The 25,764-nt window shown below is 38.2% G+C and overlaps 1 protein-coding gene across 2 annotated transcripts in view; it reads left to right on the forward strand.

Moving 5' to 3' along the window:
• The window catches only part of LOC131143771 (uncharacterized), a 37,874-nt gene extending 16,235 nt beyond the window's left edge, over positions 1–21,639 (forward strand). For both annotated transcript variants that reach the window (XM_058092083.1, XM_058092084.1), the window contains 3 exons: positions 20,500–20,576; positions 21,032–21,164; positions 21,260–21,639. In XM_058092083.1, the coding sequence (XP_057948066.1) occupies positions 20,500–20,576; positions 21,032–21,164; positions 21,260–21,415 (366 nt within the window). In that variant the 3' untranslated portion in view covers positions 21,416–21,639. The remainder of the gene's footprint in view (positions 1–20,499; positions 20,577–21,031; positions 21,165–21,259) is intronic.
• Positions 21,640–25,764: the final 4,125 nt, after the last annotated feature.

The raw sequence follows: 25,764 nt of genomic DNA on the forward strand, positions 1-25,764 counted from the left end.
CGTTCGGGTCAAATTCTTGACTTTGCTCAGGAGCTTCTTGTTGCTCTAAATCTTCTTGAATATTCTCCTTTTGAGAATATACAATGAACTCACCATTGGTTGCAGGTTTCGGACGTTGGACAGGAGTTGAAGAAGGTGGAAGATTTTCAGATTCTGTTTCTGCTTGGTGACTGTGGTTTGGAGTAGGAGTAAAAGTAGTTGAGATAGAAGGGATGATTACTTGTGGACTTGGGTGGTTGTTGGTTGTTGTGGCATCAATATCCCAAAGCTGGTATTCCTGTATGAGATTCTCCCCCTGAATATCAGATTTGGGGTAGTAAGGTTGATGTTCAAAGAAAGAAACATCCATGGAAGTGTATAGTCTTTTTGTAACCAGGGAATAGCATTTGTACCCTTTTTGGTTTGGAGAGTAACCAAGGAATGTACACTTGAGTTCTTTGGGGTTGAGTTTACTGTGAGAAAACCGTGAACCTACTGAAGTTAGTTAATTCAGTTATTTAGTTGAAAAGTCAGCAGACAACTCAGCTTACAGTCAGCAGAACATTCGGCAATAAAATTATTCAGTCAGCAAGTTGCAGCTAGTGTGATTCTTATTCAAAGTTTTGTTCAGTTTTTCAAAGTGGAATACAGCTATCATCCATTAATAGCACACGAGTGAGTTATTTAGTCTAGGAACTTGTCATATTCTTTGCCTTGTTTCTAGGTTTATTTAATGAGTTGTTAAGTCCCTAGAATATTAAAATTTCCCATCTATTCCCCATGTACTCTGCCCTATAAATAGTGGCCTTATCCTAGTCATTTTAAGCAGTGAAAAAATAGAAAAGAATCTCAAAAATCCAGCAAAAAGTAATGCAGCACTGTAGCTTTTTATATATGTAATTTCTTCATCAAGTCAGTAAATTAAAGAGGCATTTTTCAGTATTTTTCTTCTCTGTTTTTTCTGTTTTTTTATTCTTCTGTTCCAACAAAATTTGGTATCAGAGCCATGTTGTCCAGCACCTCTTCCTCTGCTGGAACTATGTTCAATTATTCTCAAAACCAAGTACCCATCTTTGAAGGAGATTGCTGCTGATGAAAATTTTATTCATTGAAGGAGACTTATGGGAGATTATTGAACAAGGGTATGATGATTCAACTTCAGCAAATGATGATTCATCCTCTACAAACACAAGCACAACAACCTCATCTCAGAGATCTGCCTAGAACAAAGAAAAAATAAAAAATAATGCTATTGCTTTGAGTTATCTTCATCAAGGAATCAGCAAGACCATCTATCCTCGCATCTTTGGCATTAAATGGCTAAAGACGCATGGGAAACACTGCGGAAGAAATTTCAAGGAAATAATAAAGTAGTCTTGATCCGACTACAATCTCTTTGGAAGAACTTTGATTGCTTGATAATCAAAGATTCTAAAAGTATCAAAGATTTTTTCTCCAAGGTTGCTGACATAGTCAACCAAATAAGAGCTTATGGTGATTGGATAGAAGAAAAAAAACATCGTTCAAAAAATTCTCAGAAGTTTACCACCAAAATTTGATCATGCAGCTGCATCAATTGAAGAATAAAAAAACTTCTCAATTATGACCATGTTTGACCTCTGTGGTTCTTTTAAATCACATGAGGAAAAAATTAAAAGATCTTCAGGTCAGCCCTTGGAGCAGGCTTTTCAATCAAAGCTCAACTTGAACCGGAAAAATCAAGAGAGGAAGGGAAATTTTCAGCTACAAGATCAGTCTCAAAGAGGCCAAAATAATCAGTCCCGTGGTTGTGGAAGAGGCTGTGGTAGAGGCAGGAATTTTTAGTCTCAAAGGTCCAGCAATCAAGGACAGAATTGCATCATATGCAAGAAGTCAAATCACACCTCAGCCGAATGCTATTTAAGGTGTAAAAGGTGCTGCATTCCAAACCATTCAAACCGGGATTGTTGGCACAAGAAGAATGAAAGTTCAGAAGCAAATTTCAGCAAGAAAAATGATGAAGAGCGAGTGTTTTTCACTTGTCTCAATGCTGAAAGCAACGACGACAAGGTTTAGTACCTTGATAGTGGCTGCAGTAGTCATATGACAGGTAACCGTGAGTTATTTGTTAAAATTGATGAAAATGCTTCAAATTCCGTCATTCTTGGTGATGGAAAATTTGTAAAAGTTGAAGGAAAATGTGTAATAGCAGTGCAGTCCATATCAGGTGAGCAAAAATTCATTCATGATGTTCTTTATGTCCTAAATCTTGCTCACAATCTCTTAAGTGTGGGGAAGTTAATTCAAAAAGGATATCAAGTCCATTTCGAAGGAAATGAATGCAGAATCATAGACAAGAAGAAGAACTCACTGATGGCTAAAGTTGAGATGACTCGAAACAAGGTTTTTCCACTCTCCATCAACTACACAAGTCCAGTGGCTTTGAAGAGTGAAATTTCAGACGAATCGCATCTATGACATCTCAGATATGGGCATTTAAATCATAAGGGACTGCAACTTCTCAAGCAAAAGGATATGGTTCGTGGTCTTCCCCAAATAAATCAAATTGAAGGAGTTTGTGAAGGCTGTATTTTTGGGAAGATGCACCACCTTCCTTTGACCAAAACTTCTTGGAGGGCCAAAGCTCCTTTGGAGCTTGTTCATGCGGATATATTTGGTCCCACAAGAACACCATCTCTTGGAAACAAAAGGTATTTCATCCTTTTTGTTGATGATTTTACTAGAATGATATGGTTGTATTTTATTCAGCAAAAATCAAATGTCTTCTCAATATTTCTGGAGTTCGAAGCCCTCGTTGAAAGGCAAAGTGGGCTGAAAATGAAGACCTTAAGAACTGATCGTGGAGGTGAATTCATATATCATCCTTTCATGAATTATTGCAAGAAGGAAGACATTCAAAGGCAACTAACAGTGAGTAGAAGCCCTTAGTAGAACGGAGTTGCTGAAAGAAAGAATCGGACCATTGTTAAAATGACTTGAAGCATTTTAAAAGGTAAAGGACGTCCAAATTCTCTCTAGGCAGAAGCTGTACATACCATTGTTTATATCTTAAATAGGTCACCAACAAAATTATTGAAGAATAGAACTCCCTATGAGGCTTGGAGTGGGAGAAAACCAGATGTTAGCCATCTGAAAGTGTTTGGTTGTCTAGTCTACTCACTCAACAAAGCTACAACAAAGTACAAGTTTGATCGGAAGGGAGAAAAGCTTCTATTTATTTGGTACAACGATGAGTCAAAGGGCTACCGGTTGCTGAATCCTGTTAATCACAAGCTAACAATGGCAAGAGAAGTCATCTTTGATGACAGGGGAGTGTGGCAGTGGACTTCCAGCGGTCAGAACTCAACAAGTATTCCAGGTTTTGTACCAGCTGAAGCAACAAGACCTAAATAAGCTACTGAATCTCAGAATCCAGCAATTTCAGAAGCTGAAATTGCACCCGAGAACCTTAGTTCAAAATATGAAAATTCATAAAATGAAGGAACTTCATCCTCTTCACCTATCCTAAGAAGATCTAAAAGAGTTAAAAAACCTCCGGAGAGGTATGGTGATTTTAGAAGCTATTTTTCTAATGAAAATTCAAAATTTGCTCTTTTCTCTTGTGAGCCATAGAATTTTGAAGATGCAGTGGGGATAAAAAATGGAAAAAGGCCATGGAAGAAGAGTTGAATGTGATTGAAAAGAACAACACATGGAAGCTTGTGGATCCTTCTGAAGGCAAAGATATTATTGGTCTCAAGTGGGTTTACAAAACCAAGTACAACGAGGATGGTTCCATTCAAAAGTACAAGGCCAGATTAGTTGCCAAAGGTTTTTCTCAACAAACTGGAGTTGATTTGAACGAGACCTTTGCACCGGTTGCAAGAATTGAGACAATTCGGCTTGTACTTGCAATAGCTGCCAAATTGGAGTTAAATGTGTATCAAATGGATGTTAAATCTGTGTTTCTCAATGGAGAATTGAATGAGGAAGTTTATGTTGAGCAGCCACATGGATATGAAGTGATGGACAAAGAAGAAAATGTGTACAAACTGAACAAGGCTTTGTATGGCCTCAAACAAGCTCAACGAGCTTGGAACAGTAAGATTGATTCTTATTTTCAGAGTTCAGTATTTCAAAAAAGCTCTCATGAACTAGCTCTTTATTTTTTTAAAAAAGAAACTGATTTCATCATTGTTTGCTTGTACATTGATGATCTGATTTACTTTGGAAGCAATTTTCATTTATTTACTGATTTCAAGCACTCAATGATGAAAAATTTTGAGATGATAGACTTAGGGATCATGAAGTACTTCCTTGGGATGCAAGTTAAGCAAGGAAGAAGGGAAATTTTCATTTCCCAAGAGAAGTATGCAGCTGATATCTTGAAGAAATTTCATATGAAGGATTGTAAGGCTGTAAGTACTCCTATGGCTCTAAATGAAAAATTAAATTCTGATGATGGAGCTAAGAAATTCAATGAAAAATCAGTATAGGAGTTTAGTTGGGTCCCTTATTTACTTGACTTATTCTAGGCTTGATATTACACAGGCTGTTAGTATGTTGTCTAGGTTTATGCACAGCCCAAGTGTACATTATGCAGCAGCAAAAAGGGTATTCAAATACCTTAAAGGCACACTAGAACTTGGACTGAAGTACAACAAAGATTTTGAGTTTCTTTTGACCGGTTTCACTGATAGTGATTGGGCCAGATTAGTTGATGATCAAAAAAGCACATTTGCATATGTTTTCTGCCTTGGAAATGACACCTTTTCATGGTGTTCAAGAAAGCAAAACACTGTTGCGTTGTGTTCTGTAGAAGCAAAATATATATAAGCAACAGAGGCTGCTTGTGAAGGAGTTTGGCCGAGGAAATTACTTAGTGATTTAGTGCTGAAGCAAGAGGGTCCTACAACCATTTATTGTGATAATATGTTAGCAATAGCTCTAACTAAGAACCTAGTTTTTCATGCCAAGACTAAGCATATTGAGGTCATACATCACTTTATTCGTGACCTTGTGCAGAAGGAAGAAATTCAGCTAGAATTCATCAGCACTAATGAACAACCGGCAGACATGCTCACAAAACCTATTACTACTGAGAAGTTTTTGAAGTTTAGAGACATGTTAGGACTGACGACTTTAGGGGGGAATTTGTGAGAAAGCCGTGAACCTACTAAAGTTAGTTAATTCAGTTATTTAGTTGAAAAGTTAGCAGAAAACTCAGCTTACAGTTAGCAGAACATTCAGCAATAAAATTATTTAGTCAGCAAGTTGCAGCCAGTGTGATTCTTATTCAAAGTTCTGTTCATTTTTTCAAAGTGGAATACAACTGTCATCCATTAATAGCACATGAGTGAGTTATTTAGTCTAGGAACTTGTCATATTCTTTGCCTTGTTTCTAGGTTTATTTAATGAGTTGTTAAGTCCCTAGAATATTAAAATTTCCCATCTATTCCCCATGTACTTTGCCCTATAAATAGTGGCCTTATCCCAGTCATTTTAAGCAGTGAAAAAGTGGAAAAGAATCTCAAAAAACCAGCAAAAAGTGCTGCAGCACTGTAGCTTTTTATATATGTAATTTCTTCATCAAGTCAGTAAATTAAAGAGGCATTTTTCAGTATTTTTCTTCTCTGTTTTTTCTGTTTTTCTATTCTTTTGTTCCAACATTTACTTCTGTGTTGTTGGTGGACATGGACAAACACGGAGCACCCAAATATTTTGAGTGGTATTGTTGAGACAATTCGGGTGTTGGGATAAGAGTGAAGGAGGAGTTGACAAGGTGTTTGGAAGTTTAAGACACGGGAAGGCATTCGGCTTATGAGATAAGTTGCTGTGAGTATAGCTTCCCCCTAAAAGTGTTTTGGGACATGAGTGGAAAACTTAAATGATCTAGCAACTTCTTGAATGTGTCTATTTTTCTTTTCCGGTATTCCATTTGGTTGAGGAGTATCGACACATGAACTTTGGTGTGTAATGCCTTGACTTTGTAGGTAGTCTCTGAGAATGTGTTTGAAGTATTCCTTTGCATTATCAGTCCTAAAGATTTGAATTTTGGTATGGAATTGGGTTTGAATCATAGTGTTAAAGTTTTTGAAAATTTTCCCAACCTCTGATTTTTATTTCGTGAGGAACACCAAAGTGATCCTAGTGTGATCATCTACAAATAAAATAAACCAGCGAGTCCCAGTAATACTTTTGATATGTGAAGGTCCCCAGACATCACTATGGATCATTGAGAATGGATAGGATTTTTTATATTGTTGAATTGAATAAGGGTTATGGGCATGTTTAGCAAATTGACAAACTTCACATTGAAAATTTTTTGGATTTTTATTGCTGAATAATAAGGGAACAAGTTTTTGAAGGTACAAGAAATTTGGATGACCTAGTCTATAGTGCCATAACATAACTGCACTATCATTATTGAAACGAGAAATAGAAAAAGAATTTTTTGTAGACTGATTGTTTGCCTTGTCCAAATCTGCCTTATGAGTTTGTTGTTCCAAATGATCACCAACCTTGAGGACATAGAGCCTTGAGCACATCTTAGCATTGCCAATCGTCTTCCCCGAATTCAAGTCCTGAAATTCACACGAGTTAGGGAAGAATTTAGTAACACAGTTAAGCTCTTGAGTGAGTTTTCTTAATAGAAAGTAAATTGCAATCTAAGTTTGGGACTAAGAGGACGAAATTTAGGGTGAGGTTCTTTGATATAACCACAGAACTTGTTCCTATTACTCTTGAGAGAGACCCATCTGCAATTCTAGCAAAAAATTTTTCATGACATGGACTATTAAGTATTAAAAATCATTGCATCTCTAGTCATGTGATCAGAGTCTTCTGAATCCACAATCCATGGGCTGATTTTCTCTTTTGTTGCTTTGAGAGTGTTTAAAAAATTACCTTTGTGAGCCAAGGATCCGGTTCCAATGACTGAGGTATGGGAGGATTGTTGCCGGTTGATCAATTTTTGCAAAAGTTCCATTTGTTTTTTGCTGAATAGACTCTGTTCTGGCTGTGTGGTTCTCGTCACAGGAGACCAGATGATCACGACTTTCTCTATTGTTGAATGGACGTGAGGGCTTCCAATCGACGGGTTTTCCATGAATCTTCCAGCAGGTCTCCTTGGTGTGACCAGTCTTCCGGCAGTGATCACACCAAGGTCGTCCTTTTTCGGTCTGTTGTCTCCAGCTTGATGTTGAGGCCCTTGAACGGAGAGTGCAGATCCTTCAGGGTTGTGAGTTGTAGTTGGTGGTCCCATCATCACTTTCTTTCGACTCTCTTCCATGCGAACTTCTGAAAACGCCTCTCGAATATTAGGTAGCGATTTCAACCCCATGACTCTTCCTCGATCTCCTAACAGAAACTTATAGTCTTTTCTTTTCAATGATTTTCCGATATTTGATTCCATCTTTTGGGCAATTCCAATCGTATTCTTCAAACATGTCTAATTGTTGCCAATTCCGAGTGAGAGTGTTGAAGTATTGAGTGGCCGAGAGATCTCCTTGGCATAGATCGTGAAGAATACTCACAGCCTTATATATTTTTTGGCAGGTTTTTGTTCTTAAAGTTAATGTGGGTAGATTGAGATTGCTACTATCAGCCTTAGTATAAATAGGTCCTTAGAGTTGGCTTCTTTATTTGGTTGAGTGGTCTTTGACCTATTTAGTTATTCCTTTAGGTGGCAACCCTAGGTCTTCAGGTTTTTGGGATCTTATTGTGGCAAAACTGTCCAAAGGTTTTAGATGGGTGGAAGGGGACTTTGTTCTCTTTTAATAGGACATATCACGTGTTTTGTGTTGCATGTATCCTTGCTCATCTTTTGTTTTTGCTTAGAATTATTGTCAGGGTAAGAAGTAAAATTGAGAAGCTTTTCAGGGCTTTTCTTTGGTCAAAGGTAGGGAGGAAGAGATATGACCTAATTAGTTAGGAGGCAATTTGTAGGTCAAAGGGTTGGGGTGGGGGTGGTGGTGTTGGGACTTAGCAATTTATTGTCTAAAAATAGGACTTTAATGGGTATATGGTTATGGCAATTTCCCTTGAATGTGAAGTTACCTTTGGCACAAAGCTATAAAAAGTAAATTTGGCTTGCGCAAAAATGGTTTGGATACTATTATGGGTATAAGACATTCTTTTGAATCCTTGCAGGTTTACTTAAGACTTTTTGTTTGTTTTTTCCTCTCACTAGTTGTAAGTTTTCTAGTAGCTCTTGGTATTGGGAGGATATTTAGGTGGCTTATACTTCTATATTTAATCTTTCCCCACGTCTTTTTTTATCTTTCCGTGGCTCATAATTGTTAAGGCTTGATACCCAATGTTGGCCCACAAACCCTCCAGCTTAAGCTTTGAGGAAATCTAACATGGTATCAAAGCAAAATCCCACTAAAACACTAAGTGCATGGATGCCACCAAACCAAACCCTACACCTCATGATCCTATAAAGAAGAAATGGTAAGATAAATTGTGTATATCAATGGAGGAAATAACGATGTCGAAAAAAATACAGGGATCCTCTACAATGACACTGTTGATCAATTGAAAGGGATGTAGCGCAGCTTGGTAGCGTGTTTGTTTTGGGTACAAAATGTCACGCTATAGAAGAATCATCCACACCATCATAGGCTAGAAACCAATGTAGGAGTTGCGAAGATCATAACAATCACCAAAAAAGTTTTTGGACGTTATTGCTAGTTTGAATTTTCTAGAATCCCTTCAGATTCTACAAAACCAACCCCATATGTAGCCATATATCGTGCCAATCTATAGCTTGCAGAATTTCATAATTGGAGGAGCCCTCTGATTCCATGCACCGGTGTGTGAGAGGGTTTAAAGCAGTCTTTTTGCTTCGATTTTTTAGAGAATGTCTTAAATACTTCCATACACCTATCAAGTTGTTGGCCATGTATTTTGTTCAAAGATCCAACCTTTTTCGTTCACTTGTGGCACTTTGTTAATGGTTGCTTGATACCTTTAGAGTAGTCTATGAGTCTCTTGGGGCTATAGTAGCATTCATACATTAGGCTTTTGGGTTGTGGCAGTCTTATGCTGGTTTAGTGCATAAGTTAGTAAGGGCAATGTGGTCATTGTCATGTACTTGATGTATATTGTAAATAGGAGAGAGCTATCATTGTGATCTGTTGGCAATTTACCCAATACTTCAACATGGTACCATAGCCATGGTTTCGAGGACGTCTTGGGTTCTAGTCTTGTTGCCCACACTTATTGTGTGTTTGTTAAAAATCATCTTGTTTCCTGTAATGGGTGCTATTCATCATTTGTTTATCTCTCCACATGCAATCAGGGAGTGTTGAGGCTCTCTATATGCAATGTTTGGCTCACGACTTAACAGCTTAAGCTTTTAGGTAAAGGTGTAATCTAACAATAATGAGTCAATTTCTTCTTTTTTGATCATACATGGCGATATTGTCTCATAGGATTTCCATTTTTGTACAAGTCTTCTCATTGCTTTCCTTGGTAAGGTCATCGTTTTTGACATGGGGGACGGTGAAGCGTGGGTTTTGGATCCATCAGGGGTTTCGATGCAGGAATAACATCCAACAGTGTTAATTCTCTATTTCAATCACCTCATATTAATAGATAAGGCCTATTTATAGGCTTATGATGCTTGGAAACCCTAAAGAATAATACCCTAGAATCTTGCTTCCTAAATACTAATATCTTAGAATTTTGAATATATGACCCTAATAAAATTGCCCTAAATAAAACCAACGAAAATACAATTAAAAAAATTAGGAAATTAAAGATCTTGTTTGCACACTACATCATTCTCCCCAAATTAGACAGAATTTGACCTTGAATTTTAAAAATATGAAGGATGAAGATTCCAGATAGGGACCTTGCTTGAGGGTGGCAATGTAATGTGCTGTTTGAGTGAAGATGATGTGGAGGTACAGCTGGCAAATTTATTTGGGATTATGAAATCAGCTGGTTGAGGCTCATGCTTCAATTTTCAGGCATCCATTATTTCCTTAACTGCCTCAACAAGTTGAGGTTTGGGCTCCCTAATGCAATGATTTCACAATTTTAATAACTTCCTGAACTTCCTCTTTTACCTCTTCTCTCATGGATGGGAAGGAAAATTACCTCTTTCTTGCATCAACCTTGTCCAATGCAGAGGTAAAGGTAACCTCCATTGTGTGTGTGCGTGTTTTTTTTTTTTACCCCTGTCCTGTTCAATCTGGACTGGCAAAACCAGTTTAGTATAAATCTGGTCCTCTTGGTTGGTTTGGTTCTGGATGACCTAAGGAAATTGGCTGGTTTGAAGCATTCAGAAATTCTCCTTCATTGAGGAACAGGTCCTTAAGTTTCCCTAATTTGATGGCAGGGAATGCTTTCACCTCTGCAGATCTATTCCTTAAGGCAAGAGGGCTTCTGATGACACAACATTGCCATGAACAGCAGTAACTGGTTGTGCAGAATTTCTGGGATATTGCAGTGGCTCGACGATCCATGAAATCCGGTGAAGATTTGTGAAGTACTTGTGAACTACTTGGACACGGCACTAAGGCTCCATTGAAGGTGTTAACGTCGTGGGGCTTAAATCTGGAGACTGGTTAGGAAGCTTCGATGGCGATGGTGATGGAAACATTTATGGTAAACTTTGACAGCCAACAAAGCTCCAATCTAGTGAGTGAGGCTTGTCGATAGCTAGAACAAATGTGAACTACTAGCATGGGTTTGACCTAAGCGAAGTCAAATTGTTGACACTGTCAAGAACAATGATGGAAAATTTGCAACAATGGAGACTTGCCTTGGTTGATTTTGGGTGTAACAATGAGCAAGGTTGTTGTCCCTCTAGAGTTTTCTGGACATTAGGGGTTGGCTATGCAACGACTACGCCTTTTTTTTTTTTTTCAAATATTCCTCGGGCTGGTTGGAAGTGGTGGAGGGATGGTAGAGATCAATGTTGAATGGTGGTGGTGGGGGTGTGGTGGAGATGGCAGCGGATGCGAGGCAATTTAAGCAAAAATCACAAACCCTACCCTACATGTTTGAATTCCCAAAGCTTTTCAAATAAAACTGACAGTCATGTTGAATCAAATTCTGCTTTGATCACTTGATGCAGGACCAACCTCCAACAAAGTTAATTCTCAATTCCAATTTCTTCAAACTAATACATGAGGGTAAGGCTATTTATAAGCTTACAATTCTTGAAAGATAAGAAAAATGTTTTGAAACCTAAATGAACTCAAAGAATTGTTTCCTAAATACCTTAGAATCTTGCTTCCTATAAATAATAATATCTTAAAGTCTCATGTCTTCACCAGAAAGAAGATTCCTTTATCATTGTTTTTGGATAGGGTTCTCTTTGCGCTTATGCAGCTGATTGTTTTGAATGAACAAGTTTCTTGAACTTCTAGCGAGATTGGCAGGCTTTTCTGTTGTGATTTTGTTCCTTCATGTTCTGTTTTTCTTTTGAGGAGGATATCTTTGTTGGAATAGAAGAATAGAAAAACAGAAAAACAGAGAAGAAAAATACTGAAAAATGCCTCTTTAATTTACTGACTTGATGAAGAAATTACATATATAACAAGCTACAGTGCTGCAGCACTTTTTGCTGGATTTTTGAGATTCTTTTCTATTTTTTCATTGCTTAAAATGACTGGGATAAGGCTACTATTTATAGGGCAGAGTACATGGGAAATAGATGGGAAATTTTAATATTCTAGGGACTTAACAACTCATTAAATAAACCTAGAAACAAGACAAAGAATATGACAAGTTCCTAGACTAAATAACTCACTCCTATGCCATTAATGGATGGCAGCTGTATTCCACTTTGAAAAACTGAACAGAACTTTGAATAAGAATCACACTGGCTGCAACTTGCTGACTGAATAATTTTATTGCTGATTGTTCTGCTGACTGTAAGCTGAGCTGTCTGCTGACTTTTCAACTAAATAACTGAATTAACTAACTTCAGTAGGTTCACGACTTTCTCACAAATTCCCCTCTAAAGCCGTGAGTCCTAACATGTCTCTGAACTTCAAAAACTTCTCAGTAGTAATAGGTTTTGTGAGCATGTCTGCTGGTTGTTCATTAGTGCTGATGAATTCTAGCTGAATTTCTTCCTTCTGCACAAGGTCACGAATAAAGTGATGTATGACCTCAATATGCTTTGTCTTGGCATGAAAAACTAGGTTCTTAGTTAGAGCTATTGTTGACATATTATCACAATAAATGGTTGTAGGACCCTCTTGCTTCAGCCCTAAATCACTAAGTAATTGCCCCGGCCAAACTCCTTCACAAGCAGCCTCTGTTGCTTCTATATATTTTGCTTCTACAGAACACAACGCAACAGTGTTTTGCTTTCTTGAACACCATGAAATGGTGCCATTTCCAAGGCAGAAAACATATGCTGATGTGCTTTTTCGATCATCAACTGATCTGGCCCAATCACTGTTAGTGAAACCGGTCAAAACAAACTCAGAATCTTTGTTGTACTTCAGTCCAAGTTCTAGTGTGCCTTTAAGGTATCTTAATACCCTTTTTGCTGCTGCATAATGAAGTACACTTTGGCTGTGCATGAACCTAGACAACATACTAACAACTTGTGTAATATCAGGCCTAGTATGAGTCAAGTAAATAAGGGATCCAACTAAACTCCTATACTGATTTTTCGTCGAATTTCTTAGCTCCATCATCGAAATTTAATTTTTCATTTAGAGCCATAGGAGTACTTACAGCCTTATAGTCCTTCATATAAAATTTCTTCAAGATATCAGCTGCATACTTTTCTTGGGAAATGATTTCCTTCTTCCTTGCTTAACTTGCATCCCGAGGAAGTACTTCATCCCTAAGTCTGTCATCTCAAAATTTTCCATCATTGAGTGCTTGAAATCAGCAAGTAAATGAAGATTGCTTCCAAAGTAAATCAGATCATCAACGTACAAGCAAACAATGATGAAATCAGTTTCTTTTTAAAAAAAAAATAAAGAGCTGGTTCATTAGAGCTTTTCTGAAATCCGGAATTCTGAAAATAAGAATCAATCTTACTGTTCCAAACTCGTTGAGCTTGTTTGAGGCCATACAAAGCCTTGTTCAGTTTGTACACATTTTCTTCTTTGTCCTTCACTTCATATCCACGTGGCTGCTCAACATAAACTTCCTCATTCAATTCTCCATTGAGAAACACAGATTTAACATCCATTTGATACACATTTAACTCCAATTTGGCAGCTATTGCAAGTACAAGCCGAATTATCTCAATTCTTGCAACCGGTGCAAAGGTCTCGTTAAAATCAACTCTAGTTTGTTGAGAAAAACCTTTGGCAACTAATCTGGCCTTGTACTTTTGAATGGAACCATCCTTGTTGTACTTGGTTTTGTAAACCCACTTGAGACCAATAATATCTTTGCCTTCAGGAGGATCTACAAGCTTTCATGTGTTGTTATTTTCAATCATGTTCAGCTCTTTTTCCATGGCCTTTTTCTATTTTTTATCCTTCACTGAATCTTCAAAATTTTGTGGCTCACAAGAGAAAAGAGCAAATTCTGAATTTTCATTGGAAAAATAGCTTCTAAAATCACCATACCTCTCCGCAGGTCCTCTAACTCTTTCAGATCTTCACTTCTAAGGACAGGTGAAGAGGATGAAGTTCCTTCATTTTTTGAATTTTTCAAATTTTGAACTAAGGTTCTCGGGTGCAATTTCATCTTTTGAAATTGCTAGATTCTAAGATTTAGTAGCCGATTTAGGTCTTGTTGCTTCAGCTGGTACAAAACCTGAAATATTTGTTGAGTTCTGGTCGCTGGAAGTCCACTACCATACTCCCCTTTCATCAAAGATGACATCTCTTGCCACTGTCAGCTTGTGATTAACAGGATTCAGCAGCCGATAGCCCTTTGATTCATCGTTGTACCCAATTAACAGAAGCTTTTCTCCCTTTTGATCAAACTTGTTCTTTTTAGGAGCTTTGTTGAGTGAGTAGGCTAGACAACCAAAAACTTTCAGATGACTAACATCTGGTTTTCTCCTACTCCAAGCCTCATAGGAAGTTCTATTCTTCATTGATTTTGTTGGTGACTTGTTTAAGATGTAAACAGTGGTATGTACAGCTTCAGCCTAGAGAGAATCAGGGAGACGTTTACCTTTTAACATGCTTCAAGCCATTTCAACAATGGTCCGGTTCTTTTTTTCAGCAACTCCATTCTACTGAGGGCTTCTACTCACTGTTAGTTGCCTTTGAATGCCTTCCTTCTTGCAATAATTCATGAACGGGTGATATATGTTCACCTCCACAATAAGTTCTTAAGGTCTTCATTTTCAGCCCACTTTGCCTTTCAACGAGGGCTTTGAACTCCAGAAATATTGAGAAGACATCTTATTTTTGTTGAATAAAATATAACCATATCATTCTAGTAAAATCATCGACAAAAAGGATGAAATACCTTTTGTTTCCAAGAGATGGTGTTCTTGTGAGACCAAATATATCTACATGAACAAGCTCCAAAGGAGCTTTGGTCCTCCAAGAAGTTTTGGAGGAAGGAAGGTGGTGCATCTTCCTGTAAATACAGCCTTCACAAACTCCTTCAATTTGATTAATTTGGGGAAGGCCACGAACCATATCTTTTTGCTTGAGGAGCTGCAGTCCCTTATGATTTAAATGCCCATATCTGTGATGCCATAGTTGAGATTCATCTGAAATTTCACTCTTCAAAGCCACTGGACTTGTGTAGTTGATGGAGAGTGGAAAAATCTTGTTTCGAGTTATCTCAACTTTAGCCATCAGTGAGTTCTTCTTCTTTTCTATGATTCTGCATTCATTTCCTTCTTAATGGACTTGATATCCTTTTTGAATTAACTGCCCCACACTTAAGACATTGTGAGCAAGATTTGGGACATAAAGAATATCATGGATGAATTTTTGCTCACCTGATATGGACTGCACTGCTATTACACCTTTTCCTTCAACTTTTACAAATTTCCATCACCAAGAATAATGGAATTTGAAACATTTTCATCAATTTTAACAAATAACTCACGGTTACCTGTCATATGATTGCTGCAGCCACTATCAAGGTACCAAACCTTGTTGTCGTTGCTTTCAGTATTGAGACAAGTGAGAGACACTTGCTCTTCATCATTTTCCTTGCAGAAATTTGCTTCTGAACTTTCACTCTTCTTGTGCGAACAATCCCGGTTTGAATGGTTTGGAATGCAGCACCTTTTACACCTTAAATAGCATTCAGCTGAGGTGTGATTTGACTTCTTGCATATGATGCAATTCTGTCCTTGATTGCTGGACCTTTGAGGCTGAAAATTCCTGTCTCTGCCACGGCCCCTTCCACAACCACAGGACTGATTATTTTGGCCTCCTTGAGACTGATCTTATTGCTGAAAATTTCCCTTACTCTCTTGATTTTTCCGGTTCAAATTGAGCTTTGATTGAAAAGCCTACTCGAAGGGCTGACCTGAAGATCTTTTAATTCTTTCCTCATGTGATTCTAAAGAACCACAGAGGTCAAACAGGGTCATAATTGAGAGGTCTTTTGATTCTTCAGTTGCTGCAGCTGCATGATCAAATTTTGGTGGTAAACTTTTGAGAATTTTTTCTATGATTTTTTTTCTTCTATCCGATCACCATAAGCTCTGATTTGGTCGACTATTTCAGCAACTTTGGAGAAAAAATCTTTGATGCTTTTAGAATCTTTCATTGCCAAGCAATCAAAGCTCTTCCAAAGAGATTGTAGTCGGATCGAGACTACTTTATTGTTTCCTTGAAATTCCTTCCGCAGTGTTTGCCATGCGTCTTTAGCCTTTTGAATGCCAAAGATGCAGGGATAGATGGTCTTGCTGATCCCTTGATGAATATAACTCAAAGCAAGAGCATTATTTTTAATTTTTTCTTTCTTCTGAGTAGATCTCTGAGATGAGGTTGCTGTGCTTGTGTTTGTAGAAGATGAATCATCATTTGCTGAAGTTGAATCATCATACCCTTCTTCAATAATCTCCCATAAGTCTCGTGCAATGAAGAAAAGTTTCATTTGATCAGCCCAGTATCCATAATTTCTTCCTTCGAAGATGGGTACTTGGTTTTGAGAATAATTGAACATAGTTCTAGCAGAGGAAGAGGTGCTGGACAACATGGCTCTGATACCAAATTTTGTTGGAACTGAAGAATAGAAAAATAGAAAAACAGAGAAGAAAAATACTGAAAAATGCCTCTTTAATTTACTGACTTGATGAAGAAATTACATATATAAAAAGCTACAGTGCTGCAGCACTTTTTGCTGGATCTTTGAGATTCTTTTCTATTTTTTCACTGCTTCAAATGACTGGGATAAGACCACTATTTATAGGGCAGAGTACATGGGGATAGATGGGAAATTTTAATATTCTAGGGACTTAACAACTCATTAAATAAACCTAGAAACGAGGCAAAGAATATGACAAGTTCCTAGACTAAATAACTCACTCCTGTGCTATTAATGGATGGCAGCTGTATTCCACTTTGAAAAACTGAACAGAACTTTGAATAAGAATCACACTGGCTGCAACTTGCTGACTGAATAATTTTATTGCTGAATGTTCTGCTGACTGTAAGCTGAGTTGTCTGCTGACTTTTCAACTAAATAACTGAATTAACTAACTTCAGTAGGTTCACGGCTTTGTCACAATCTTATCATCATTTGTATATTCCCTTCTTATCTTATGAATTTTATTCTATTTTTTTTTTTTTTCTAAAGTTGGCTGGCTCAGCAGTTCACTACTGCAGAGCTGACATTGGATCCATTGTGCCAAACTTTGTGTTTGACTAACTTGGTTGTTGGACAAAATACTAGGATCAGAAATATCCTTCTTATTGGCAAGATTACCCTTCACTGGAGAAGATAGTGTTGCTTTTTATTTTGGTTGGGGGGGGGGGGGGTTGCTGTGGAATCAAAATTTATTAAACAGGAAAACATTAGCAGTACAGATGATGAAAAAAATTAAAGGAATAATAAAATGTAGTATAGGTTAGAACTCTTTATGTCGGGTCTAGTAGTATGCCAACTATGATAATGTGGCAATTGACAAATTTATGATAACATTGAACTGGAAGTGGAGAGGCAGCATGAGGAATGAAAGTTGAGTAAGAGTGATCTTAAATGTTTGAGTTCCAAAGCTAGTAGATGGAGCTCAGGAGCATGCTGCACAGATTGATACAATGTATGGAATTGAGCTGGAGAAGTAGATGGATATGCGTGCTGCCAGGTTTTGGCAGTTGTGCTGGCAGATGTTGACAGTGATAGCAGAGGCACTTAAAGCATTAACATAATGAGGTATATGGATGTGCGCTAAAACTGTGCATCTGGCAAAAGTTTTTGCAATCACATCTGTACCAACATGATTGAACCTTTGCTCCTTAACAATGCAATGTAAAAAGATTGTAGAATCTTCAACAGTAAAAACAAGTGGTCTTGGAAGAATGCTTTTGAAGTCAAGTAGAGGCATGAGGGAAGCTGAGTGAAGTATGAATCATTGTGGAAGAGGTCAGCCTCAATGATTCAGAAGTGTACCAATCTAACCTGGCACAATCATAATGCCAAAATAAATGAATGTTCCACAATTTCCTTTATTATGAAAACAGACAAGACAAGGAGTAGTATCAATGTGGGTAAGATGCCTGTAAAGAATTTTCAAAAACACTTTGGTCTTGGGTAATACCAGCAATTGCTTCCAGAATCATGTCCAAACCTCTGTGTGGATTGAAGAGAGGAAGTTATACTATTTGTAATGGAAAAGTAAGAGTGATTACCTCTCTTTGGAGTATAAATGCCACCAGGCTAGGCTTCCAAATGAGACACTGGTTTCAGCAAGGAGTCAATGATCAGCAAAATCTTTCATAAGCAGAGAATGAGTTAAATCGGAAATCATGTCTTGGAGGCTGAATTGATGAACTTATGAGGTGTAGGATATTGGTCTCCCGACCTCTGCTGACCAATTTGCGTCAAAGAAAATCCCAGAACCTGGGAGCAAAATAAACCACCACTCATCGAATGCCCAGCAGAGTGGCAACAGTCATCAGCCTGAATGAAATTCCACTCGTGAATTACACTTTTCGAACCCCATGAGACTTGTGCTGAGACAGAAGGTGACAATACTGGATTTGTCCCCGTGATCCGACAGTTTTTGTGTTTTTGGGTAGATGCCAAGATAGTTGTGAGGTTGCGTACTATGGACCCATCATGGCCTGCCTGTTCCTTGGACCCCGCATGCATGGGAGCTTCATGCAGTGGGCTGCCCTTTTTTTTTGGACAAGAAGATAATGAGTCACAGGAGGTGGCTATCTGCCAAGCCTTCTCAGCCAAGAATGCTTTGTTGAATAGTTGAAAGTTACAGAACCGCTTCCCACAATAGTATTCAGGAGAACATAAAACTCACCAAGCAGGCAAATGCAGCTTTTGCTGCAAAGTCATAGGACCCCACCAAAAAAGGAGACGAGGACGTTGAAAGCTGACATAGTATAGACTGGTAGATTTCCTTGCCCTAAAGAACTTGAATGTGATTTCCATCCTTGCAATTGGTACACGCAGAACATAGTTAATCCATTTCAGGGGATATCGTTTGCCTGAGTTAAACCCAATTCCTAATGATGAGATTTTGCTTGCACCAACTGCATTAAGTCTTGCCAGCAGAATTTGTTGAAGCATTAGCCTGTTCTGCCTTAAAGCCCTGATTTTGGGCTTGAGCTTTTATTATTTCCTCCCCAACTTTGCTGAAGATAAAGATACTCTATCAAAAGCAACACAGTGGTCCTAATTGAAACCTGTTCCAATTGGGCTGTTATAGTATCCAGATCGGTTTTGCTACTACCTTGGGGTTCACAGGCCTTACTTGTGGGTCACTACTCAAGAGCCAGCCCAATTCAAAAAGAAAAGAAACGAATTTATAACCTGCTCCAATAAATTTTTGCTCTAAGCCTAGATCCACACGATTGATTTTCTCTCATCACTGCTACACTTGGAAACACAGGCCACTGACCCTTTCACTCCACTCCTGCATCTCACACTGAGCTGGCATGTTACCACAACAATTACGGCGTGGACCACCAATTTTTGAGGATGGTGACTGTCAACTCCCTTCCCCACATCATTCCATCCAAGTCCCTTCTTTCCATTTGACAGAATTCTAGCCTGCAGGAGCCCTAGATTTCTCAGGATCCACAATTGAAGGCAATGGCTCAATGAAACCTCTCCACTGAAAACCCTTCAGATCCCCAGTAACAAAGACGGAATGCCCTTTCCCAGAAACTTACCTCTCCTCATCAACTGATGCTAATAACAGAACTTCCCAAATCTCTTCCAACAAGAGAATTGCTCCAAATGGACGAAGACATATGAGAAAAAGAAAACCAATGAGTAGCCATTTTCTTAACCTAAATCCACCAATTCGCTCGAGGATTTTGGTCTAGCATGAATATATAATTAGTCCCCAATCTTCTCCAGTCTGGGATTGAAAGGCTTGCCTCTGATCTGTATTGTTTTTGAACACCGCTACAGCCAGAATTACTGCCATGAGCAATCACACGAGAGTGTTGGGAGCCAAGAGGTGGAGGGAAGTGAGGAAAAAAGTGGAAGGAAAGCCATTAGTTTGCACTTTCTCAATACTGTATTATTCGGAAGGAGTCCAATTCCAGTGTCTTCAATATTCTATTGTTTTAGAGCTTCAAGCATCAAACATTCAAACTCTTGTTCTGGTGTGGAGAGTAAGGGAACGATATCTTGTCTTGCCCACAGTACTTGCAGAGTAAGGAGGAGAAAAATTCTCTTCTCCTGAGAGAGTGATAAAAGACGACAGATGGAGTAGTGAGGTCAGATCTAAGAAAATCTGCTGAAAGCACACACAAAATATTTTTTACTATTACCTAACTAAAAATTGCAATCATTTGACTAGTGTCATTCATATAAACAATAATCAAAGTCCTTCATCATTTTGATTTACATGAAGGGTGATTCCACTGTACATAGTTTATTTTCTTCTTTTTTCCCCCTCGAGTAGGTTATTCAATTATGTTATTTTGTTTGTTATGGATGATGTGCTGTGTATCTTCATTTCTTATGTCTTCCTTTTGTATCTGCATTATTAAGTCAGCTATAGACCTTGTTTTCATATGATTTTTCACTCCTTTTATTATGCAAGTTTGAATGAAAATAAAGCAATTGCTGATGATGTTTCTGTCTCATATTTCCACTTAGGTTACACTTTTCTAGGACCACCCTAATTTTATGTGTGTTTGGATGTGAATAAAGCAATTGCTGATTATGTTTCTCTCGTCTGTTATTTTCATTTAACTTTCACTTTTCTAGAACCACTTGCCCTTCATTATGATTTTTCATCTGACTATTGAGTTGCATATTCATGACTTTTCTAACAACTAAGAATTCTATTTTGGGATGCCAAAAGTGAAAATGAGTTGTTCTTGTCTGATATTTTTTGCTCAGCTTCCAGTGTTCTAGAATCTCCTAGACTTCATTAGGATTCGTCATCATCTGACTAGCCAGAAGATTGCATATTCATGACTTTTCTAACAGGCGGGAACTCAATTTTGGGATGAGAAACTGGCAAATGAGCTTTCTGAGGGTCAACTCAGTGGCACTGCTTTTGATAGGTGGGTTTGACATGAAGCTGCTATGAAGTCTGCTTGTAGTACATTATCTATGCCTAGCAAGGGAAGCAATTTTCTGTTAGCATAGCAGCTAGATTGCTTGCTACTTGTGGTTTATATATAAATAGAACCTATTTTATTGTTATGCAATTCAGCGACTGCATAATATTATTACCAATTTAAATTTTGTGTCCTGAATTCCTTCATATAGTTCTTTTAAAATATTTCAGATAGAAGTCGATGTACAGTACTGAAAATTTTGTGCCACAGATAAATATTAAACGGCCTCGTGGTCTTAAATTTCAAATTGCACACTTCATGATTAATTATTAAGAACTTTGTGCAGGGGCAATCCTGCCTACCACTTTGGCAGTCCTGACTCCTGACAGAGATGAAGCAATTTTATGCTCACTCATTACTTTTTTTATTATTGATAATTGGGTTGACAAAATGGTTAGGTACTCCATGGTGCTCTTTGCTGGTATTGCAGCTGAAGCTCTTGTCTATGGTGAGGCAGAGGGCGGTGAAAATGATGAAAATCTTTTCAGAAGCATCTGTGTTCTTCTGCAACCTCCTCTTTCTGTTGCACAGGTCAGCCTTTGACTATAATATTTGCACAAGTATTAGTTTGACTATTTAGTTAGTGGTTGCTGAAAGCGGTTGTTCCTTTGCCATTACATGAATAGATGTCAAATCAAGCAAGGTGGTCAGTTTTGCAGTCATACAATTTGCTTAAATGGCATAAACATGCGCATCGAGCTGCTGTAAAAGCTCTGGAAAGTGGCGCTGGTCTTAGTATTGTCATCCGGAGGATTGAGGCAGCCCTGTTATCCGATAGATAAACTGCATGGCTTAAACATGTACTGAAATTTTTTAGTTTTCTTTTAATTTTAATCGAATTTTAACATTTGAGTGGCTAGTGATTCAGGAATTGGCTTGCATTCATCTGATTTCTCTGCTTGTAGTTTTGAAGGAACAGGATTGTAGCAGGGATGTAAGAGGTCAACAGGATTAAGTGGTGTGATATGATCTTGTAATTCAGTCTTTTTTCGTTTTCTTCTCACTAGTAGCAAGAGTAACGGCCTTGACTTATGGTTTGGGTTGATGTTTTCTTCAATGATTTAAGTTCTCTAGAGTATGAAGACTGAGGAGGGGAGGGCCTCATACATTGATCAGATATTGAGCCTCCAAGATGCTTGGGATGCCAATGCATATGACGAAATCCTCCAAGCATTCTGCTTATATCTCCACCCCCATATTTATTGCTGAGAGGTTTTATGTTTGGAATAAAGAATAAAAGGCATTCATATTGTTTCCCTGACCAAACAACTCTTTAGAGAATTTGTCAAATCAAGAAGCAAACATAGACCCCAATTGCGTGATATTTTCATTTGAAAAAAGTCAACAAATCTCCTTATTATAGAAAGGAGTGAAAAAATTGATTTAGGATTAATTTTGTATTTATTCAATTGTTCTCCAATTACAAGTATAAATAAGGATTGTAAATTGTTGTAAAAAAAATATAATTTTGAATAGAGTTTTTTATTTTATTTTATATATATATATATATATATTCTTCTTCCTTTAATTTTTCACATGGTATCAGAGCTGGTTCATTGAACCTTTGCTCTGATTGTTCGGTGAGCTCACCACTAGCTTCGCCATCGACGATAATGAAGGAACTGTCACTCCTTTGCTGCCTATCTGATCTTCGTCTCTGCCATTAACGACCTCTAGCGTCGTTGTCTCTATTGTTGTTTTTCGCTGAAGTCTTCGACATTGTCATCGGTGTCTTCGTAAACTTTTTGACGTCATCTTCCTCGATCAGCCTATTGCTCTTTCAGATCTACGCCTTAGCAGATTTGCCATCCAATTTGATGTCATCTCCTAATCGTCTACGTTGTCTTCAACAAAGCAGAGAACACGCTGGTTCGTCTGAATCAGAGGTTGAAGATGACCTCCTTTTCATAGCTACAGATTTGCACCCAGCCAACCCACGTCAAAAGTGGGCTCTAAATCCCACCATTATTACTTCCACTCAATTTTGAAGAGCAATGCCAAAGTGACCCACTAATAGCTTTATGGATCAAGGAAAATCAGTATTTAAAATATTCAACTGAGTTGAGAATCAATTCTTCCAAAGGATCAAGGCAAATTAAAATTTTAAATATTCAACAGAGTGGAGAATCAATTCTTAAAAAAAAAAAAAAAAAAACTCTTGGCTATTCTCAACAATTCCACCCCTTCGCAATCCATGACACACTAAGTAGGTAGTGTCGACTTTTCATTGGCAGGTACGTCCAATAGTGATCATCTATGGATTCTTGATAGTGGTGCAACAGACCATATGATTTACACACCTACTATTTTGATCCAATCTTTTTCAGTCCAAGGTCAGACAGTTCAATTACTGGATGACTCCCATGCCACTGTTACTCATATTGGATTAGTTTAATTCTCTCTTACTCCCACTTTAAATAATGTTCTTTGTGTTCCGACCTTTCATTTCAGCCTAATTTTCGTTTGTAAGTTATGCAATATACACTATTGTATCATTATCTTTTCTTCTGATTTTTGTTTTATTTAGGACCTACGCTCGATGAAGATGATTAGGACAGGAACTGAGCAGGACGACCTCTACCACTTTGCAAACACCAGAAAAGCTTGTCGTCAGGCGGCCACCTCCACTTTGACTTCTCATATTTGGCATCAACGTTTAGGACATTTGTCCAATAAAAATTTGTCTTTTCTTTCCAATGAAGAACCAGAAATTTGTAATTCTGATTTGCAATCATGTTTAATTTGCCCATTGGCTAAACAGACTCGTGCTCCATTTCCAACTAGTTATATTTCTTCCTATAATCCTTTTGAATTACTACATGTTGATATTTGGGGGGCTTATTGCACCCCTTCTATTATTGGTGCACGTCATTTTCTCACTATTGTCGACAATTTTATCCGCAGTACTTGGGGTTTATTTAATGTACCACAAATCTGACACCCGTTCTCTCTTGCAATCTTTCATTCATCTCGTTGAAAATCAATTCTCTACTACCATCAAAATCATATGAAGTGATAATGGGCCAGAGTTTCACATGCCCACATTTTATGCACCCAAGGTTATTGTCCTCCAAACCAGTTGTGTCTCCACTCCTCAACAAAACGAAGTGGTTGAACGCAAACATCTTCATCTCCTCAATGTTGCCCACTCCTTACTCTTTCAAGCACATATGCCTACACACTTCTGGTGGGATGCTATTCTTACTGCTACTTATCTTATTAATCGCACACCTTCTCCTATTTTGGGTGGTTTATTTCCTTATGAAAAATTGCATGGTGTCAAACCCACACATACTCACCTGAAAGTATTTGGATGCTTGTGTTTTGTTTCTACTTACTCTCAGAACCTAGCCAAATTCGACCCACGAGACATCCAATGCGTCTTCCTTGGTTACCCATATGGTCAAAAGGGGTACATGCTCTATAATCTTAGCACACAAAGTCTTTGTTTCTCTAGATGTCATTTTTCATGAAGATATTTTTCTTTTTGCCTCTTCTAAACTTGAACCTACAAAACCTGTCCTACCTTGTCCTGTATTTTTTCTTGACCATATTCTAGATGACCCGTCTCCTATTTTGTCACCATTACTATCACCATCACCATCACCATCACCATCACCGTCAACATCTCCTTCTCTAGTGCCCCGACGATCTAGTCGTCCCACTGAGCCACCAACATACTTAAAGGATTTTCATGTGGAACAGGTTCTACCATCTCGATCGCCCACTCAATCATCTGACTCTACGCTAGTCTGTTCTCATGTACTCCTTATCCTCTCACTAATTACCTTTCTTATTCTCGCTTATCTCTTATTCACCATGCCTTCACCACGATTATCTCTCTTGCCAAAGAACCATAATCTTTCTTGCAGACCATGACCGATCCAAACTGGCGTATTGCTATGTGTGTTAAGATTGATGCTCTCGAGCTCAACAATACGTGGATCTTCACTCCTCTCCCTCCAGGTAAGAAGCCTATTGGATGTAAATGAGTCTATAAGATCAAATACAATCCAGATGGATCCATCAAATGATACAAGGCTCGCCTCGTTGCCAAGGGTTACAGTCAACAAGAAGGCATTGACTACACCAAGACATTTGCTCCAGTTGCCTTGATGACCACCGTTCGCACCATTTTGACACTTGCTTCCGTGCATAACTGACATCTTCATTAGCTTGATGTCAACAACGCTATCCTCTATGGAGATCTAGAAGACAAAGTATACATGTAGCTTCCACCGAGAAAGGAGGAGACTAGAGTATGCAAGCTCATTAAGTCTCTCTATGGCCTTAAATAGGCCGTGAGGCCATGGTATGCTAAGCTTTCATCCACCTTTATTGATGCAAGATATTCATAGTCCAAGGCAAATTACTCACTTTTCATCTGATCCCATAAGAACAATTTCACTGCCATTTTAGTATATGTGGATGATATTATCGTTGTAGGAAATAGTTTGGAACAGATCAATGCGGTCAAGAAATTTCTAAGTGACCACTTCAAGCTCAAAGATCTGGGAATTTTCAAGTATTTCTTGGGAATTGAAGTGGCTCGTTCAGCCAAGGGAATATTTCTGTCCTAGAGGAAGTATGCCCTTGAGATATTGGAAGACGTTGGCTTCCTTGGAGCTAAGCCTAGCAACTTTCCTATGGAACAAAACCTTGCACTCAGCGAGAGTGAAGGTGAACTCATTACAGATCCTTCATCATATAGACGACTTGTTGGAAGACTTTTATTTGGCTGTCACAAGACCAGATTGAGCCTATTTAGTACATGTACTAAGTCAGTTTATGGACAAACCACGTATACCACACTTGGATGCAGCACATAGAGTCTTGCGGTACATTAAGAAATCTCCACGCCAGGGGCTTTTCTTCTCATCTTTTAGTGAAATTCAACTTCATGCATACTGTGATGTAGATTGGGCACGTTGTAGGGACACTAGACGATCAGTCACCGGGTATTGCATCTTGCTTGGAAAATCACTCATTTCCTGGAAGACCAAGAAGCAAACAACGGTTTTTCGTTCCTCAACTGAAGCAGAGTATAGATCTATGATCTCTACATGCTGTGAGGTCACTTGGTTAAAATCTTTACTCTCAGATCTTGTCGTGACATATTCTCAACCAGTCA

Source organism: Malania oleifera, chromosome 12 (genome assembly GCF_029873635.1).
Source record: "Malania oleifera isolate guangnan ecotype guangnan chromosome 12, ASM2987363v1, whole genome shotgun sequence".
In the NCBI taxonomy this organism is placed as follows: Eukaryota; Viridiplantae; Streptophyta; class Magnoliopsida; order Santalales; family Ximeniaceae; genus Malania; species Malania oleifera.